The sequence below is a fragment of the Podarcis muralis genome, chromosome 15 (genome assembly GCF_964188315.1).
Source record: "Podarcis muralis chromosome 15, rPodMur119.hap1.1, whole genome shotgun sequence".
Taxonomy (NCBI): Eukaryota; Metazoa; Chordata; class Lepidosauria; order Squamata; family Lacertidae; genus Podarcis; species Podarcis muralis.
The window spans coordinates 42,043,525-42,064,095 of record NC_135669.1 but is presented as its reverse complement, the minus strand read 5'-3'; the positions used below and the strand labels follow the sequence as shown (position 1 = coordinate 42,064,095).

The 20,571-nt window shown below is 46.4% G+C and overlaps 1 protein-coding gene across 3 annotated transcripts in view; it reads left to right on the top strand.

Moving 5' to 3' along the window:
* Positions 1 to 20,571, top strand: part of ALDH3A2 (aldehyde dehydrogenase 3 family member A2) — a 37,088-nt gene that overhangs the window by 14,658 nt on the left and 1,859 nt on the right. For 2 of the 3 annotated variants that reach the window (XM_028707839.2, XM_028707838.2), the window contains exons 6-11: positions 3,741 to 3,858; positions 4,649 to 4,790; positions 8,749 to 8,915; positions 11,589 to 11,688; positions 14,158 to 14,393; positions 17,849 to 17,966. In XM_028707839.2, coding sequence (XP_028563672.2) covers positions 3,741 to 3,858; positions 4,649 to 4,790; positions 8,749 to 8,915; positions 11,589 to 11,688; positions 14,158 to 14,393; positions 17,849 to 17,929 — 844 coding nt within the window. In that variant the 3' untranslated portion in view covers positions 17,930 to 17,966. The remainder of the gene's footprint in view (positions 1 to 3,740; positions 3,859 to 4,648; positions 4,791 to 8,748; positions 8,916 to 11,588; positions 11,689 to 14,157; positions 14,394 to 17,848; positions 17,967 to 20,571) is intronic. The other variant, XM_028707840.2, reaches the window with a different exon arrangement.

The window sequence follows — 20,571 nt, the reverse complement described above, 5'->3', positions numbered from 1 at the left end:
CAGAGAAGTGTGACTGGCCCAAGGTCACCCAGCAGCTGCATGTGGAGGAGCGGGGAAGCGAACCCGGTTCCCCAGATTATGAGACTACCGCTCTTAACCACTACACCACACACTTTATTATTTCTAATTTGTTTATTACCCGGCCTTTACCCGACACCCTGGGGCACGTTGCGGCATTAAAATGCTGCCGGCATTCGTCTGTCTTGAGAGATAGTGGAGTGTGCCTCCAGGGGTGAAGTCAAACCACTGCGTTAGTCGTTGTCGTCTTCTTTGGCAATCACTCCTAGCCGAGTAAGATTGTTTCCATAAACACAGTTTTAACAGTGAGTCGGTAAGTGACTGTGGAGGCCTATTCTGGACCCACACGTCCTTCCGCAGTGGGGACATTGGTTTCTGGGCGGGAGTTCATCACGGTGAAGGTTTGCCAAAGGTGCCTTCTCTTGGCACGTTTCTTCCTTGCGTCCTGAGTTCAAGTGTCTTCAAAGCCCATGACACCTTTTAATAATAATAATAATTTATTATTTGTACCCCGCACATCTGGCTGAGTCTCCACAGCCACTGTGGGCGGCTTCCAACAAAGATTAAAAATACATTAAAATGTCACACATTAAAAACTTCCCTGAACAGGGCTGCCTTCAGATGTCTTCTAAATGTCAGGTAGTTGTTTATCTCTTTGACATCTGGTGGGAGGGCGTTCCACAGGGCGGGTGCCACTACCGAGAAGGCCCTCTGCCTGGTTCCCTGTAGCTTTGCTTCTCGCAGTGAGGGAACTGCCAGGAGGCCCTTGGCGCTGGACCTCAGCGTCCGGGCAGAATGATGGGGGTGGAGACGCTCCTTCAGGTATACTGGGCTGAGGCCTTTTAGGGCTTTAAAGGTCAGCACCAACACTTTGAATTGTGCTCAGAAACGTACTGGGAGCCAATGTAGGTCTTTCAAGACTGGTGTTATGTGGTCTCGGCGGCCGCCCCCAGTCACCAGTCTAGCTTTGGCAAAGACTGTTCTCCAGCTGGAGCGCTCACAGGCAAGCAATGAAGTGATCTCTCTGGGGTGCAAGTCTGGGCAGTGGGTCTGGGGGTGCTGGGCTGCCCACATGACAGGACACCCCCCTCGCCCTCGCTGATGTGGTCCAAAGGAAAGCAGAGCAAGATCTTTGGCACCAGCTTGGCATCAGGAATTGCCAGAAGGAGACGTACAAGGCGCCATCAAACCATCTTAGGGATTTCTGGGGGGGTTTTCTCCTGAGCCTTTTCTTCTCCCAAAGAGATCCCACAAGGTATTAGACTTTTTCTTTTTAATGGGGGGAAAAAACACACCATGTAAAACAGCTTGCAACCATAAGATATATTTTTTTTTCCCTCAAAATTTTTTATTAAACTTTCACAATTATAACACATACAACATTAACAAAACAAACAACAACAAAAAACAGAAAAGCATACCAAAGAAAAACCAATACAATACAAAACCACAACAGTAATAATAAAAATGTAATCTTAATCCCATATCCAATTTTGTTTACATTGTAGATTGACTTCCTCAAGTCCCTTTCTTCTGAATTTCCTTGTGTCTGCATGTAACAGCTTTCCAATATCATTTTAAAACAAAAATATTTCCAACTTTTGTCTATCTTATTAACTTCTCTTACTGTTCTAAATCCCATTTATTTAATTAAATCCTAATTTAATCCTAGGCCTATTTGGTGCTTTCAAGTAACTTCTAATTTTTTATATTACAGTATTTATTCAAATAGTCCTTAAATTTCTTCGCAACCATAAGATATAAGGTGAGTCTTAAAATCAGGCAACTCAGGCGTCAAAATAGCAGATTAAAGAGGAGCGTCTTCAGCGTTTTCTGAAAGCTGTATAATGAAGGTGCCAGATAGACCTCTGTGGAGTGGGTATTCCACAGCTTAGGGGCTGCTGCAAAGAAGTCCCTGTCCCGCTGAGCCGCCACCCGTCAAGGCTCTGCGGGTGGAGGAATGACCAAGATCTCGGGGTCTTAGTGGACGACAAGCCGAGCCCACTGTGTGATGCAGCAGCAAAAAAGGCTAAAGCTATTCTAGGCTGCATCAACAGAAGTCTAGTGTCCACATCTAGGGCAGTAAATGTTATCGCTCTCTTCTGCCTTGGTCAGACCACACCTGGAGTCCTGTGTCCAAATCTAGGGCATCCCAATTTAAGAAGGCTAATGACAAGGTGGATCTTCCAATAGCCAAAGCAGAGCTTTCCAAGTTTCATGCTTTGACACATTTTATAGACGCACATCATTTTGCCACATAGTAATTCAGTTTTACTAGTGAGCCGGAGATTAATCTAATCCCTTTCTAGCCCTGGGTGGAGCGCAATGGCATGGCCCGCCTACACACTGCAGCCAACACACTAATGTGTTTGGAAAGCTTTGATCTCAAAGCTTGTCACATGGAAAGTGGCTTGGGTTTGTTTTCTCCTGCTGTGGAAGGCGGGATTTGGACCAATGGATTGAAGTTACAAGAAAGGTTCCGACTAAACATCTGGAAGAACTTTCTGACTGCAAGGGCTGTTCGACAGTGGAATGGTTTCCCTCAGGAAATTGTGGACTCCCCTTCCTTGGAGGTGTTTATGGAGATAATAATAATATATATTATAATATATATAATTATTATAATATATATAATTATTATACCTTGGGTTACATACGCTTCAGGTTACATACGCTTCAGGTTACAGACTCCGCTGACCCAAAAATAGTACCTCGGGTTAAGAACTTTGCTTCAGGATGAGAACAGAAATCGTGCTCCGGCGGCACGGCAGCAGCAGGAGGCCCCATTAGCTAAAGTGGTGCTTCAGGTTAAGAACAGTTTCAGGTTAAGAACGGACCTCCAGAATGAATTAAGTACTTAACCTGAGGTACCACTGTAATATAATAATAATAATAATAATAATAATAATAATAATAATAATAATAATAATAAATTTATTTATATCCCACCCTCCCCAGCCAAACCCGGGCTCAGAGCAGCTAAAAACAGTAAAAATAACACAGTTTACATAAAATCATAATCAATTAATTGGAATATTGTACATTCTAAAATCAGTTCATTCTAAAATCAGTTCAAATCAAATTAATGGCAACCATTGGGCTAGAGTTCTGTGAGGATTACCAAAGGAGGGGGTCATTTTTTAAAACTTTTTTTTACCATAGTCGCCGTCCTTTAAAATCATAACATCACCTATAGTGTTGCTCAAACTGAGCCTCAACTCCCCCCCCCCCACTTTACTTGGCTTTCATCAATATTCACTTACAACTTAGCATTTCTATATCAATCTACTTACCTTCTTTCATGCTTATAAAATTTACCTTATTAATTGTAAAGAGATTCCAAAAATTAGCATTACAAAATATTTTAACTCAAACCTGGCAAGCGTTTTCAAATGTTTACAATGTTCTCTCGTATATTGTATGAGTTTACTCCAGTCCTTTTCAAACAGCTCGTCGCGTTGGTTTCGTATCTTCCCCTTGACAGCTATGGCCCTAGGGAACCCCAAAGGATGGAATCTTCCAAACAGCAATTCTTAGATCTCTTAGAAAGGCTGCACATTGCCAATTGATTCTCTTTCAACGCTGCGACGTCTTGGTGTAGCCCAGGCGGGATTTAGTAGCGAAATCCGCTCCCCACCGCCCTTTGAAAAGGTTTACCTCTCCCAAGACACTAGTCCATGGCATTAGATCTGAGGTCTCTCTCTCCTCCTTTTTCCCGGCAGGCGGATCACATGGGGGAAATTCATGAATTGCGGGCAGACCTGCATCGCCCCCGACTACATCCTGTGCGACCCGTCCATCCAAAACCAAATAGTGGAGACAATTAAGAAGACACTGAAGGTGAGGTATTAGAATCGGGCAGATGCGTTCACAGGTGCCTCGTGCCACCGAGGGTACGTGGCTTTACAGTCATGGCTTAGAAGTCAAACGGAATCCGTTCCAGAGGTCTGTTCGACTTCCAAAATGTTCGGAAACCAAAGCGCAGCTTCTAATTGGCTGCAGGAAGTTCCTGCAGCCAATCGGAAGCCCCGTCGGACGTTTGGGTTCCAAAGAACCTTTGCAAACCAGAACACTCACTTCCGGGTTTGCAGCGTCCGAGTACCAAGGCGTTTGGGATCTAAGGTACGACTGTATTTTTCCATCACATTTCTAAGCCAGACCTGGAATGGTCATGACAGGACCTTGGGAACCCCAAGGCTGTGACGCTTTGCGGTTTGAAGTTTTTGAGTCTCTTATTTCCCTTGCATCCACCCTTTTCTGATTGCTTGCTTGTTAACAAGTCAATTAAATGGCTAGTTAGGACTACAAGAAGTGTTGTAAGGAGAAATATATGAAATATTGCAAAGTAGAGAAAGAACAGAGATGTTAGTTATGAGATTTAAATGTAATAGTGAAAGTCAGAAATGTAAATTAAGTGAATAGATTGGAACATTTTCAGATGTGATTGATGGAAGTCAAAAAATTGTATAAGATATAAAAGTATGTTTAATTATTGTTGAAAATGATATGATAAAAAACTAATAGATAGATAGATAGTCAATAAAATGAAAACAAATTTTAAAAAACCAGGAGGCTAGCCCTCCCAGCCACCCTGAGCCAACGTGGCCTCGTTGACCCCCCCCCCCGGCAGGAATTTTACGGTGAGGACATGAAGAAATCCCCGGACTACGAGAGGATTGTGAACAAACGCCATTTCAAGAGAATCATGGGCCTCCTGGAAGGGCAGAAGATCGCTTACGGCGGGGAAGCGGATGAATCCACGTGCTTCATAGGTAAAGCCGGGAGGGATGTGACTTTCGTCCTGAATCTCAGGCGGTGTTTTTCGGACGCACGAGCCGAAGCAATCTCCATGCCTCTTCTGTGCGGAGGAGGAGGAAGAATGAATCGGTTGGGTGGATAAATACATGTTGTTGTGCATGTGATTAAAAACAGGGTGTTTACAGCAGTGTTGCAAAAGGGGAAGCTCTGCTTCTGCCTGCAGAGGGCAGCGGGTTCAATGCCCTGCTCTGACGCCGCAAAAGGCATCTTCCTACATTCCTCTTTAAATCAGACCATGAGGACTAGAATCTTGCTTTGTTTTCAAGAGCTGTGGCCGAGTGGTAAGAGCGTCTGCTTTTGCATGCAGCTGGGGCTGGGGTGCCCCACCTCCACCCCAATGTCTGAAACTCTGGAGAGCTGCTGCCAGTCCGTGTAGGCATCCCACCAGATGTCAAAGAGAACAACAACTACCAGACTTTTCAAAGACATCTGAAGGCAGCCCTCTTTAGGGAAGCTTTTAATGTTTGACGGTATTTTAATATTTTGTTGGAAGCTGCCCAGAGTAGCTGGGGAAGCCCAGCCAGATGGGCGGGGTGTAAATAATAAATTATAATTATAATTATTATAATTATAGGCAATACAGTGGTACCTCAGGTTACATACGCTTCAGGTTACATACGCTTCAGGTTACATACGCTTCAGGTTACAGACTCCGCTAACCCAGAAATAGTGCTTCAGGTTAAGAACTTTGCTTCAGGATGAGAACAGAAATCATGCTCTGGCGGCACAGCGGCAGCAGGAGGCCCCATTGGCTAAAGAGGTGCTTCAGGTTAATGTCTCACACTGGAAGGAAGCCCCCCTCCCCCTTTTTTAAGACGTGGGTGTTGTCTGAGTCATCAGAGCAGGAGACTCTTAATCTCAGGGCTGTGGGTTCGAACCCCGTGTTGGGCAAAATAATAATAAATAGTAATAATAAATTTTATTTATACCCCGCCCTCCCTGGCCAGAGCCGGACTCAGGGCAGCTAACACCAATAAAATCACAGTAAAATCAAAATAGGGGGGAAAGACAGGGGGGGGAGAAAGAAAAAAAAACCCAATTTAAAATACAGGTTAAAATGCAATTTAAAAGACAGCCTCATTTTAAAGTAGCTGATAAATCAAGACCATAAGGGGAAGGAAACATAAGGGTCAGACTGAGATTCCTGCCTTGCAAGGGGTTGAGCTAGATGACTCTCGTGGTCCCGTCCAACTCTGCAGTTCTATGATTCTGTGAAGTCTAAAAGCAAAGCAGGTGTGCTGTTCAGAACCTCTGCATCAGACGTGGGGGAAACCTGAGCAACAAACAGGCAGCAAGGTGGCGCCCCCACCTGGCCAGAGTTGATACTGAAGAGGCTCCCCTATAAGACTCCTGTGGCATCAGCCACTTGGGTACAACACCCTTGCCATGTAGGGTCCGCAGGCTGAATATTGCCAGGTGGAAATGTTGGGGTGATCCTATTATTATTGTTGTTGTTGTTGTTGTTGTTGTTGTTGTTGTTGTTGTTGTTGTTGTTGTTATCACCTTTCAGCTCTTCCCCCAAATCACAGGTGAATTGCAGGGGAGGCCGGTTGCGGGGAGAGGTGGAGAGTTTTTAGAACTGAGGGCTAGCAGCTTGAGAAGTTTATACGGAAGCTAGTGTGGGATTTGGAGCACAATCCTTTGAAGTTCTTCTCAGAAGCAAACTCCCTTCTGGTGCCTGCTGACCTGTAGAAGTTGACTTGTCTCTTAATCCCCTTTTAATTAACTTTAGAACGGTGTTCTTTTTAATATCTGTTTCAGCTTATTAATAATTTGAATGCTTTTTGGTGGTAAACCGCTTGGGCTTTAAAAAAAATTGAACTATAATTAAATACAGAATTATTATTATTTTAAACAGCTGCAAAGTGAGCCCCAGTGGATTCCGTGCGGGGTTTACTCCCAAAGAAGCATGCAAAGGATTGGCATGAGAATCTTTTCGGCTGGAGATGTTCTGGTTCAGCTTTGGAAATGTTAGATTTTTCTGTATCCTGTTAATGCACCATTAATTAATTAATTTGAGAGGTTTATATACCACCCGTTCGCTGGGTGGTTTCTAGTACTGCTAAGTGGGCAGATTGGGACGCGGGTGGCGCTGTGGGTTAAACCACAGAGCCTAGGATTTGCTGATCAGAAGGTCGGTGGTTCAAATCCTCACAATGGGGTGAGCTCCCATTGCTCAGTCCCTGCTCCTGCCCACCTAGCAGTTTGAAAGCACATCAAAGTGCAAGTAGATAAATAGGTACCACTCCGGAGGGAAGGTAAACGGCGTTTCCGTGCGCTGCTCTGGTTCGCCAGAAGTGGCTCAGTCCTGCTGGCCACATGACTCGGAAGCTGTACACCAGCTCCCTCGGCCAATAAAGCGAGATGAGCGCCACAACCCCAGAGTCAGCCACGACTGGACCTAATGGTCAGGGGTCCCTTTACTTTAAGTGGGCAGAGCACTCACTTTGCACCCAGGTTCGGTCCCCGACATCTCCTGTTTAAAAAGGACCAGGTTGCAAGTGATGTGAAATGACTCTCTCTCTCTCTCTCTGCCAAGGCTGAGACTGGCCTAGGCAGACAACGTCTCCAGCTAAGTTATACCCAGAGCAGATGTGTTGGAATAAGCAGCTAATTGAGTCTTGTTCATTGCATGAGCTGGGATAGCTCAGTCAGAAGAGACTCTTAATCTCAAAGTCATGGATTCAAGTCCCACATTGTGTGAAATATTCTTGCATTGGAGGGGGTTGGACTAGTTGGCTCTTGTAGTCCCTTCCCACTCTACAATTCTGTGATTAATTTATTCAAATAATAATAATAATAATTTATTTATACCCCGCCCATCTGGCTGGCTTTCTCCAGCCATTCTGGGCAGCTCCCAACCAAATATTAAAAACACAATACAGCATTAAACATTAAAAACTTCCCTAAACAGGGCTGCCTTCAGATGCCTTTTAGAAATTAACTTCAACAGGTCTACTCTGAGCAGGACTAACGTTTCATTTGATATTTTATTTATTGCTTATATACTTTGTGCATTTATATCCCACTTTTTTACTCCGAGGAGTTCAAGGGGGTCTACATAGTTCTTCCCTAATAATGATAATGATAATAATAAATTTTATTTGTATCCCGCCCTCCCCAGCCAAAGCCGGGCTCAGAGTGGCTTACATCATATAAATAAGACAATATGCATAATACAATATACAATATGCAAATACAGTGGTACCTCTGGTTACGTACTTAATTCGTTCCGGAGGTCCGTTCTTAACCTGAAACTGTTCTTAACCTGAAGCACCACTTTAGCTAATGGGGCCTCCCACTGCTGCCGCGCCACCGCCGCGCGATTTCTGTTCTCATCCTGAAGCAAAGTTCTTTACCTGAAGCACTATTTCTGGGTTAGCGGAGTCTGTAACCTGAAGCGTACGTAACCCAAGGTACCACTGTAAAATAACATTCAACATTCATTAAAATAATACAGAATAATATTAAATATCAGCATTTCAAGGTGAAACAGAAATCCACTCTTAAGAGTTACAATAAGTGATTTCTAAGCGCCAGTCAATAAAACGGCAGCAAGCCACAGTGCACAGCATAATGCAATACAAAATGAGAAGCGGAGCCTGGAGGGTGGGGCAAGGCAGGGGGACAGAGGCCTTGCCTGATGGAGCCTCTCCCCAGGTAGTGTGGATTGCATCACTTCATTTAATCCCCACAACGCCCTGTGAGGCAGGTTAGGCTCAGAAGCAACGACTGGCCCAAGGTCACCAGGTGAGCTCCCTGGCCAAGTGGGGATTTGAACCCTGGCCTCCCAGGTCTAGCTCCAACACTCCAACCACTACACCACACTGCCTCTTTCCACCGACCTCCACGGTATGAGCAGGTTACCCTGCCCTTCCCCCTCCCACCCTGGACTCCTCTCTTTTCTCCCAGCACCAACCATTCTCACGGACGTCAGCCGGGAATCCAAGGTCATGCAGGAGGAGATCTTCGGCCCCATCCTGCCCATCGTCACCGTCAAGGGCCTGGACGACGCCATCCAGTTCATCAACCAGCGAGAGAAGCCCCTGGCCCTCTACGTCTTCGCCGACAACAAGAAGGTAAGAGTTCAGAGGTCCGGGTTTCGCACTCAGGTGACGGAGCCTCTCGGGACACAAGCCACTTCTGGGCGGCGTCGATTTGTTCCGGCCTCAGTCCTGGTTGCAAACCATTTGGGTTTCAGGCCTAGTACTTGGAGACAGATTGCCTCCAACGGTGGAGAAAGTAGCCGTTCTTTCTGGTAGCCGCTGAGAGCATGAATTTGTCATTTTTAAAGCCACGGTTATTATTAATAATAAAAATAATAATAATTTTTATTTATACCCCGCCCTCCCCAGCCAAGGCCAGGCTCAGGGTGGCTAACAAGCAATAATAAAAACAAGTTGAATGAATACACCTTAAAAACAAGATTAAAATACAACATTAAAATATTGAAACATTAAAATATTACAGTGCAGCCTCATTACAGGAGGAGAAAGGAAAAAGAAAAAAGAATATTACTATTCCTCCTTTATTCCAGTCTGTCTCTGCATTGGACTTGAAACTTTTCACATATGGAATTGTTTGTGTACAGTGGACGCTCAGGTTGCGAACGTGATCCGTGCAGGAGGCGCGTTCATAACCTGCAGCATTCGCAACCCGCAGCGCCGCATTTGCACACGTGCAGGTCGCGATTCGGCGCTTCTGCGCATGCACAAATTGTGATTTAGTGCTCCTGCGCGAGCGACAAAACCCAGAAGTAACCCGTTCCAGTACTTCCAGGTTTTGGCGCATCCGTAACCCGAAAACGCGCAACCTGAAGCGTCTGTAACCCGAGGTATGACTGTATCTGTATGGGATCGTTTTAAATTGTTTCCGTGGTGACGTTGCATTGAGACGGTTTATGGGAAGCAATTCACGGACAGCATCAAATCCACAATTTCTTACACTTCATTTTGTTCACAAATCGCCTCCTGGGACGCCTCTGGACGTGATTTTCGCAATGCAGTAGAAGCATTTATAAGAACAGTAAAAACAAAACAAAAGGAATTACATATATAACAACAGTCTGAGCAACTGCATGCGTACACACACAGACAACTTCAAATCTAGTGCAGGCGCCATATAAAGATGTCAATTAGAAGATTCTGTTGGAAGATGAAAAGTCTTTAACGGGGACCAAGAAGGTGATAGAAAAGGCTGCTTTCTGATTTTTAACGGGAGGGAGTTCCAGAAGGCAGGAGCCACCACGCCCCAGGCCAAATTCTAACCTTGTGTGGAATGGACTTCCTGATAAGATCATAATAATAATAAATAATAACATTTTATTTATATCCCGCCCTCCCCAGCTGAAGCCGGGCTCAGAGCGGCTAACAACAGTAAAATAATACAACATTCTAAAATCAATTCATTATAAAACCAGTTTAAATCAAATTAATGGCAACCATTGGGCTAGAGTTTTGTGAGTCAAGGAGGGGGTCAGGCTGTGCCTTGGCCAAAGGCCTGGTGGAACAGCTCTGTCTTGCAGGCCCTGCAGAAAGATGTCAAGTCCCGCAGGGCCCTGGTCTCTTGTGACAGAGTGTTCCACCAGATCGGGGCCACAGGCGAAAAAGTCCTGGCTCTGGTTGAGGCCAGCCTAACCTCTCTGTAGCATGGGATCTCTAAGATGTTTTTGTTTGAAGACCGTAAGGTCCTCCTTGGGACATACCAGGAGAGGCGGTCCCGTGGGTACGAGGGTCCTAGGCTGTGAAAGGCTGTCTCCTGCAGAGTGCAGTGATCCATTGATCAGGGCATCCCAGTTTCAAGCTGTGTAGGCCTCTGCCTGAGGCGTTCCCAAAGTAAAAGAAGGATTGAACTCTGATTAATAAGAATACACACAGAGGCTTGAACCAGCAAGACTCTGGGAAGGGTGCATATAATAATCTCTCTCCCTCTACCCCTCGGCCCAGGTCGTTTTATTCACAAAAGAACTTTTTACAGAGTGTTCGTAAGAACCAATTAGATTTCTTCTGAGCATTTCAACAAACCCACCTGGGGACAAAGTTAAACTACCAAAACTAATTAAGCACACATATTTCTGGGGTAAACAAAACAGAACTACAAAGGGTACGCCGGCTCCCTTGGCCAATAAAGCGAGATGAGCGCCGCAACCCCAGAGTCAGCATTTGGCAACCCTGGGAAGGTGATAAACAAGCAATATACATGATAAGGATGGCCAGGAAGACAGCGATCATCACCACCTTCAGGTGAGATCTGTTTCCTGGCCCTAAGATTAACATCCTAAGATTAACATATCAGAAAAGCTACATCAAAGAAACTGTCTTTGATGACCCAGGACGCCTGCCTGTCTAAGTGTGTACGTGACTTGTGAAGAAAGAGAAATGGAACAGGGATGCAGAGGTGTGGATTGATCAGGAATCATATCAAAATAGTTTAAACCCAGTCAACGCAATGCTTTCATTGCTGACACAGATGGCTTACTCTATACTTGTTATAATTCCTCATAGCAATCCCACCTGATCACTACATCTGCCCACCAGGAAGCCTCAATTCCATTTCCGGCTCTTGTTCATCGAGCCATTCCGGTAACACAGCGGAACCAAACCTGCCTCCCCAAAATACTGAGGTGTCATTTATTCCATCCCTCCAGTTAATCAGCCCAAGAGCGAGTTGATGGATCTGTTGCTTGAGCTGGTTATAGCTTGCGGTCTCATTTCCCTCTCTTACCCCCCCCCTCTTTTTTCCCTCCCTCCCAGATAATCAAAAGGATGATTGCAGAGACTTCCAGCGGAGGGGTGACGGCCAACGATGTTCTCATGCACTTCACTCTCCCTTGCTTCCCGTTTGGAGGCGTTGGTGAGTCAGTCGCCCCTCAGGGACACGGGGTGTGGGGGTGCCAAGATGGCAGGGGAGGACGTGGGATTGGGTGGGGGCTTCCTTGGCAGACTTTCCTAATCAGGAGGAGTTTTGCCTCAGGCCTTGGGGCAAGCTGCTCTGCCTCAACCCTCCCTCCCCTCTCTCTTCTGATGTTACTTATGGCAGCCTACTTTACAGGGCTGTTGTGAACTATAATAATACTACTAATACTAATAATAATAAGGGACGCGGGTGGCGCTGTGGGTTAAAGCCTCAGCGCCTAGGACTTGCCGATCGAAAGGTCGGCGGTTCGAATCCCCGCAGCGGGGTGCGCTCCTGTCGCTCGGTCCCAGCACCTGCCAACCTAGCAGTTCGAAAGCACCTCCGGGTGCAAGTAGATAAATAGGGACCGCTTACTGGCGGGAAGGTAAACGGCGTTCTGTGTGCTGCACTGGCTCGCCAGATGCAGCTTTGTCACGCTGGCCACGTGACCCGGAAGTGTCTGCGGACAGCGCTGGCTCCCGGCCTCTTGAGTGAGATGGCCGCACAACCCTAGAGTCTGGCAAGACTGGCCCGTACGGGCAGGGGTACCTTTACCTTTACTAATAATAATAATAATAAATTTTATTTATACCCCGCCTTCCCCGGCCAGAGCTGGGCTCAGGGCAGCTAACACCCATAAAATCACAGTACAGTGGTACCTCGGGTTACATACGCTTCAGGTTACAGACTCCGCTAACCCAGAAATATTGCTTCAGGTTAAGAATTTTGCTTCAGGATGAGAACAGAAATCGGGCTCTGGCGGCGCAGCAGCAGCGGGAGGCCCCATTAGCTAAAGTGGTGCTTCAGGTTAAGAACAGTTGCAGGTTAAGAACGGACCTCCGGAACGAATTAAGTACTTAACCCGAGGTACCACTGTAAAAACATAATGGGGGGGGGGGAAACCAATTTAAAATACAGGTTAAAATGCAATTTAAAATGCAGCCTCATTTTAAAGTAGCTGATAAATCAAGACCATAAGGGAAGGGAAACATAAGGGTCAGAGTGAGTCCAAACCAAAGGCCAGGCGGAACAGCTCTGTCTTGCAGGCCCTGCGGAAAGATGTCAAGTCCCGCAGGGCTCTAGTCTCTTGTGACAAAGCGTTCCATCATGTTGGGGCCAGTACTGAAAAGGCCCTGGCCCTAGTTGAAACCAATCTAACCTCCTTGAGGCTCAGAACCTTCAAAGTGTTGTTGTTTGTGGACCTTAAGGTCCTCCGCAGGGCATACCAGGAGAGGCGATCCCGTAGGTACGTGGGTCCTAGGCCCTCCTTAAAGCCTGGCACTCGCTTGATCCTGGTTTGCCCAGGCGTTTTAGATTCACGTGATCTCCCTCGGTATGCTTTGTGATTTTTATCTGTGGTCCTTCCTCCAGTTGGCCAACATCAGGATTTTACAGCATTGTACCAACATTACACACTGCTCTGAAATCCGTTTCAATGAATAAACAAATGAACACATTAACAAACTTTGAACACACAGTGCTATATAAATTGTGTTTTTTTATAATTGATTATACACTTAGCTTAATATAACCAAATGTTGTTTTTATTTATGCTCATTTATCATAACATGGGACGCGGGTGGCGCTGTGGGTTAAACCACAGAGTCTAGGACTTGCTGATCAGAAGGTCAGCAGTTCGAATCCCCGCGACGGGGTGAGCTCCCGTTGCTCGGTTCCAGTTCCTGCAGTTCGAAAGCACGTAGATAAATAGGTACCGCTCCGGCGGGAAGATAAACGGCATTTCCATGCACTGCTCTGGTTCACCAGAAGTGGCTTAGTCATGCTGGCCACATGACCCGGAAACTGTACGCCGGCTCCCTTGGCCAATACAGCGAGATGAGCGCCGCAACCCCAGAGTCGGCCACGACTGGACCTAATGGTCAGGGGTCCCTTTACCTTTACCTTTACCTATCATAACATTATTTAGACCAGTTTTATTTAATAACAATTTATCATAGCCTTAATTATTACTAAATAATAATGGGTTGTATCTGGCTGTGTCTTACTCAGAGTAGGCTCATTGAAATGAAGGAATATACTTTAACTCTCAGTCTGACTTAGTTGGAGTCTTTTCTTGCAGAGCTATATATTGTTGGATGGTTTGTGGTTTTCTGTTTCTTTTTTGGCATCTTGAGGACTAGTGACTTGACAGAACTATGTGTTTATTGCTTGAGGACTTGCGACTTTTTTCGGCATCGCTATACATCATTGGTTGAGGACTAGTTACTTTATTTTTGACAGATCTGTAGGCTAATTGCTTTGAGGGCTAGTGAATTGTGGGTTTTTTGGGGGGGCAGATTGATTTACCCAGCTTCCTTCCCCCACTTGATGGGTTTTTGTTTTGCTCCTGCAAGGTCAAAGGAAGTGGACCAACTCTTTCCCCCCTGCTTAGACCTTGCTTAACATTGCTCCCCCCCCCCTTTCCAGGTAACAGCGGGATGGGGGCCTACCACGGCCGGTACACCTTTGAGACCTTCTCCCACAAACGCGCCTGCCTCGTCCGGGCCCTCAAGATGGAAGCTGTCAACAACCTCCGCTACCCGCCCAGCAGCCGCAAGAAGGTAGACTGGGCCAAGTTCTTTGTCCTGCAGAAGTTCAACAAACGCAAGATTGGGCTCGCCCTCCTGGCAGTCTTGGGGATCCTGGTGGCCGTCGTGGTCAAGGTGAGCTGTTGGCATGGACTGGCTGGACTAATAATAATAATAATAATAATAATTTATCATTTATACCCCGCCCATCTGGCTGGGTTTCCCCAGCCACTCTGGGCGGCTCCCAGCAGAATATTAAAATCATGATAAAACATCAAACATTAAAAACTTCCCTATACAGTGGTACCTCGGGTTACAGACGCTTCAGGTTACAGCTAACCCAGAAATAGTACCTCAGGTTAAGAACTTTGCTTCAGGGTGAGAACAGAAATTGGGCTCTGGCGGCACGGCAGCAGCAGGAGGCCCCATTAGCTAAAGTGGTGCTTCAGGTTAAGAACAGTTTCAGGTTAAGAACGGACCTCCAGAATGAATTAAGTTCTTAACCCGAGGTACCACTGTAAAATGTATTTGTGTGGGGCACTCTCTCAGTGATTCCTTGACTTGTCTCATACTCTAAAGCAGACTATCAGTACAGTGGTACCTCGGGTTACAGACGCTTCAGGTTACAGCTAACCCAGAAATAGTACCTCGGGTTAAGAACTTTGCTTCAGGATGAGAACAGAAATTGTGCGGCGGCAGCGGCGGGAGGCCCCATTAGCTAAAGTGATACCTCAGGTTAAGAACAGTTTCAGGTTAAGAACGGACCTCAGGTACTTAACCCAAGGTACCACTGTACAGGGTTGCTTTCAGATGTCTTCTAAAAGTCAGGTAGTTGTTTATTTCCTTGGCATCTGGTGGGAGGGAGTTCTACAGGGCGGGCGCCACCACTGAGAAGGCCCTCCGCCTTGTTCCCTGTAACCTCACATCTCTCAGTGAGGGAACCACCAGAAGACCCTTCTCAGAGCTGGACCGCAGTGTCTGGGCTGAACGATGGGGGTGGAGACGCTCCTTCAGGTATACTGGACTGAGGCCGTTTAGGGCTTTCAAGGTCAGCACCAATACTTTGAATTGTGCTTGGAAACGTACTGGGAGCCAATGTAGGGCTTTCAGAACCGGTGTTATATGGTCTCGGCGGCCGCTCCCAGTCACCAGTCTAGCTGCCGCATTCTGGATTAATTGCAGTTTCCAGGTCACCTTCAAAGGTAGCCCCACGTAGAGCACATTGCAGTAGTCCAAGCGGGAGATAACCAGAGCATGCACCAGTCTGGTGAGACAGTCCGCGGGCAGGGAGGGTCTCAGCCTGCGTACCAGGTGGAGCTGGGAGACAGCAGAGGATTGGTGGGAGGCCCCAGCAGAGAAACCCCCAAAGGAAGAGGACTCAGAGCCTGGAGAGTGAGGGGACGACGAGGGAGAAGAGGGAGAAGACCGGGAAGAGAAGTCAGAAGCTGAAGAGCTAACAGGGCTTAGTGAGAGGGAAGAGGCTGTAACAGAGAGCAGACTAGAATCAGAGGCAGAAGCTGGAGCAGGAGAGGAGGGAGGCTGAGAGGCCGAAATGAGTTTGGAGGGGCACAGGGGTCTCCCCTTCCTGAAGCAACAAGCTGCTCTCCGGCAGCCAGTGTGGTGTAGTGGTTAAGAGCGGTGGACTTGTAATCTGGTGAACCGGGTTCGCTTCCCTGCTCCTCCACACGCAGCTGCTGGGTGACCTTGGGCCAGTCACACTTCTCTGAAGTCTCTCAGCCTCACTCACCTCACAGAGTGTTTGTTGTGGGGGAGGAAGGAAAAGGAGAATGTTAGCCGCTTTGAGACTCCTTCGGGTAGTGATAAAGCGGGATATCAAATCCAAACTCTTCTTCTTCTTCTCCTCTCCCCTCTTGTCTCCCAGAACCAGGAGAGGCACGAAAAGGGCAGAGAAGAAATTAGCGTCAGCGCAGGCGTACTCTCAGATTGCGCAGGGAAAACCCTGGAGAGGAGGGGACTTAGGGAGCTGTGAGAAGGCAAGGATTTTCAGTCTCCGCAACAGCTTCATAGGGCAAGGCCTGGCAGAGATGAGTCGCTGTGCTCTTTAGGCCAACGCTTCTGTGCAGATCGTGGATTTTTCGTGTGGCCTTCCCAGCATAGCTTAACTGGGAGCTAAGTTGTCCGTCCTTGCTGGGACTCTGCTGAAAGGAGGTGGGGTGTTGGAAGGGCTGTTGGGTCACGGAAAAGGGCGAAGGCCCGGTTCCCGGCTGCCCTGGAGGGCAGAACTAATGAGGTTGGGTAAAAGGAGGGTCGATTTTGGCTGAACTTTAGAAGGAACATCAGAACAGAACATCAAGGCAGTTGGCCAACAGGGCCCAGTTCCTTAGAATCATAGAACTGCAGACCTGGAAAGGACCCCTAGGGTCATCCAGTCCACCCCCTCCTGTAGTGCAGAAATCTCAACATGCAAGAGGGGGCGGGTCCCCCCCCCGATGTGGGACTTCAGGCGCAGCCTGGGCAGTCACCTGTTGTTGGAGAGAGTGGCGACCGGTGCCCAGTAGCATGGAAAGCAGGAAGACCGGACGGTAGGAGGAGCCAGAGCAAAACGGTAGGCGGAGCTAGAGCCAGTAGTTCTGATTGGTTGTAAGATGGCAGGCGGGGCGAGAGTTGGCTGAAGGCCAGCTGTGGTTGGTGCACTCTTTTAAGGACTGTTCCTTTATGGGGCGGTTTTCAGTCTTATTTGACTCCTGTTGTAAATCGCCTGGCAGCTTGCGCGAAAGGTGGCATACTTTGCTTAAGACAGAATGAGTGCTCACACACACGTCTTTGTAAACCGCTCAGAGGCAACTGTAGTTCAGTGGTTTAAATATATAAGTGAAATTGAATATATAATTTATCTGAATAATTGTGCGGGGGGCAGAGAAGGTGTGAGTGGGCTGCCCCCAGAAAGAGATGGAGTGGGAACGGTTTCTAAGACCCATGTGGCTGTTTGGGGTGGCTGTTTGCCCTGTTCTCTTGACCTAGGAATTTGGTTAAATTGGGGAAAATGTTAATTATTGTCCTCTCTACACTTTTGCTCTGCTTGCTTTAGGACGGTGCGGTTCATTTCTTCATTATCTTTACAGATTCTATCATTTTTTGTTACACCGTTGTCATTTACTTCTGGACATTTTTATTATCATTTCTTCATCTCATTGCTCACCGCCTTGGGATTGGAAATATTCAGTGAAGAGCAGGTTATAGACACACAGAAATAAAAAATGAAAATAGATCGGCACTGGGAGGCCCCATCTGATTCTCTAAATTCTGCTCTTCCAGCCCCCATTGCTGCCTTAAACCGGATTCTCTTCTCTGACATCATTGCCCAGAGGGAACCTTTTGGCTCTCCAGACGTTGCTGGACTCCAACTCCCATAATTCCACTGGCCGGTGGCCCTGCAGCCTGCTGGGAGTTGAAGTCCAACAACAGATGCAGCCTCTATACAGGTTCCCCAAGGCCTGGCACTCCTCTGTATGGCTGTGTTCCTTCCCTACAAGAACTCGGCCCACGAGCCCAACGCATGTTAAGTCTGACAGAAGCAGGGGTTGCCCCCTTACCCAATCTATTTCTCATTTTCTTCTGGTTCTCCCCAGAACGGCCGGGTTGGGCTAGGGATTAAGACCTTGCTGGCTGCAGTGGCCACACAGAGAATGTGGAACCTCGGTAGGAAGTGATGAAACCCATACTCAAAGCCGGTGCCGTTCAGGGGAGGTAGGACTCTCCTTTCTTGCTATTCCGTGCCCGTCTCCCGTGTGGCCCCTGCATGCGGCTTGCACAGATGCAGGGGCCGCATGATTAAAAAATGGCATGCGCTCGGTTGTGGCTTTCTGTAACTGAGCAGCATCGGGGAAAGAGTTTAGTTCAGGGGTGAGGAACTCCAGCGGTCTTGCAGGCACGGTGGGTGTACAAAACCCATCATTCCAGCAAGATGATGAAGGGGATCAAAAGGACTCCTCTACTAGGAAAAAGTGGCAGCCTTTGGGGCTTTTTGGTTCAGAGAAAAGGCAAGTCAGAGGTGACAGGATAATAAATAATAATAATAATAATAATAATAATAATAATAATAATAATAATAATTTATTATTTATACCCCCCCCCCATCTGGCTGGGCTTCCCCAGCCACTCTGGGCGGCTTCCAACCAAATATTAAAATACAGTAATGCTTCTCTAAACTGCCTTCAGATGTCTTCTAAAAGTTTGGTAGTTGTTGTTCTCTTTGACATCTGGTGGGTGTTCCACAGGGCGGGTGCCACTACCGAGAAGGCCCTCTGCCTGGTTCCCTGTAGCTTTGCTTCTCACAGCGAGGGAACTGCCAGAAGGCCCTCGGCGCTGGACCTCAGTGTCAGGGCAGAACGATTGGGGTGGGATCCTGGGCCGAGGCCGTTTAGGGCTTTAAAGGTCAGCACTAACACTTTGAATTGTGCTTGGAAACATACTGGGAGCCAATGTAGGTCTTTCAAGACCGGTGTTATGTGGTCTCGGCGGCTGCTCCCAGTCACCAGTCTAGGATAGACTTCTATAGAATTATGCATGGCACGGAGGAATCGGACAGAGAGAAGTTTTTCCCTCCTCGTAACACGAGAACTCGTGGGCATCTTCAGAGGTTGGAAGAATCAGGACAGAAGGAAGGAATTGTTTCTTCACGCAGCACATTGTTGAGCTGTGGAACTCCCTCCCACAAGAGTGGCCAGGCTACTGGCTGGGGACGCTGGGAGTCCAGCAACACAGAATCACAGACTTGTGGAGTCGGCATCTGGTCCTGCAATTCAGGAATCTCAGCTATAAATACATGATAGATGGCTACCCAATCTTTGCTTAAAGACCTCCAGCAAAGGAAGGAGAGTCCGCCATCTCTTGTGGGAGTCTGTTCCACTGTCAAATGGCTCTTATTGGCAGAGAGGGCTTCCTCAGGCTCCCCATCCCTGATCTAGCAGCGCCTCGGACGCAAGATATCTCATCGTTTTTGTAGATAACAAGAAGACCAAGTTATCTCTTCTGGGGCCAATGAGATGCTTCTGTTTTTGCGTGTGGCTTGCAATGATCTGCTGACGAGTTTAGAATGGGAGAGTTGGAAGGGACCCTGCAATGATTGCTCCATTGCGGTGGCCGCTTGCTATATTTGACATGTGTCCATCGCGATCGCTCGCAAAAAGACCATTTGCTGGCAAGGCCCCACAGAGCCGCTGCTGATCAGATTCTAAGAGTTGAAAAGAAAAACGTGTATATTCTGCTAAGAATAACAGTTTGAAGCTAATAGTAAATTTAAACACAACGTGTGAGTACGATAGTTTTAAGATAATAGTAAATTTAGATACAACGTTTAAATGCCGAAATAATGTAGTTTCAAATATGCAGTAATATAGTATAAAGGTACATAAAATACCAGTACACAACAATTGTTTTATACAAGTCTCAATGGTAGTCAAAAAGAGTCCATATTATATAAACTCAGAATAAAGAATAAAGAGCCAAAAAGGAGTATCCGGAGTGTGAATCAGATGTACAACTCAGTAGTGGTGACCAGGACAGTGCCCTGTTTCGGAGTAAACGCCTTCTTCAGCTGGTAATATCAAATAATATGTCAAAATAAATCAAGGTTCTTCAATACCATAGATCATAAATATAATAAAGTATATACATTCTAAAGTGTATTAGCACATATCATGATATTTGGTTCCATACCTCTGTTTTTTGAGGACTATAAATCTGTTGGAAGTCTATATCATATCATATAATTCTTTTATGTTTCTTTTTCGACATGCGTCTAGAAATAAGAATTTACAAGAGTTATTATTTCCAGTCAATTTGTTTTTAAAAAACGGACATCAGATGAGTGTTTTCTCACCTTAGATAATTGAATCCAAGTTTTCTTGCGTTTCTCTGTGCGTTTTCTATTACTAGACGCATGTGTACTGGTATTTTATGTACCTTTATACTATATTACTGCATATTTGAAACTACATTATTTCGGCACTTAAACGTTGTATCTAAATTTACTATTATCTTAAAACTATCGTACTCACACGTTGTGTTTAAATTTACTATTAGCTTCAAACTGTTATTCTTAGCAGAATATACACGTTTTTCTTTTCAACTCTTGAGTAGTAATTAATCCTTACATTGAAACTTGTGGCCAGAGTTCTTGGTATATCCTTTTCAGTGTATTTTCAACAAGAACTCCAATTTCTTAACGATCAGATTCTAAGAGCAGATGCATCAACGGCGTGCTTCAGTTTAAGGCAGCATTGGACATTCTTCCATGCATAGCTTCAAATTTCTGTTTGTTTTTTCCTTTAAAAAACCACGCACGAATGAA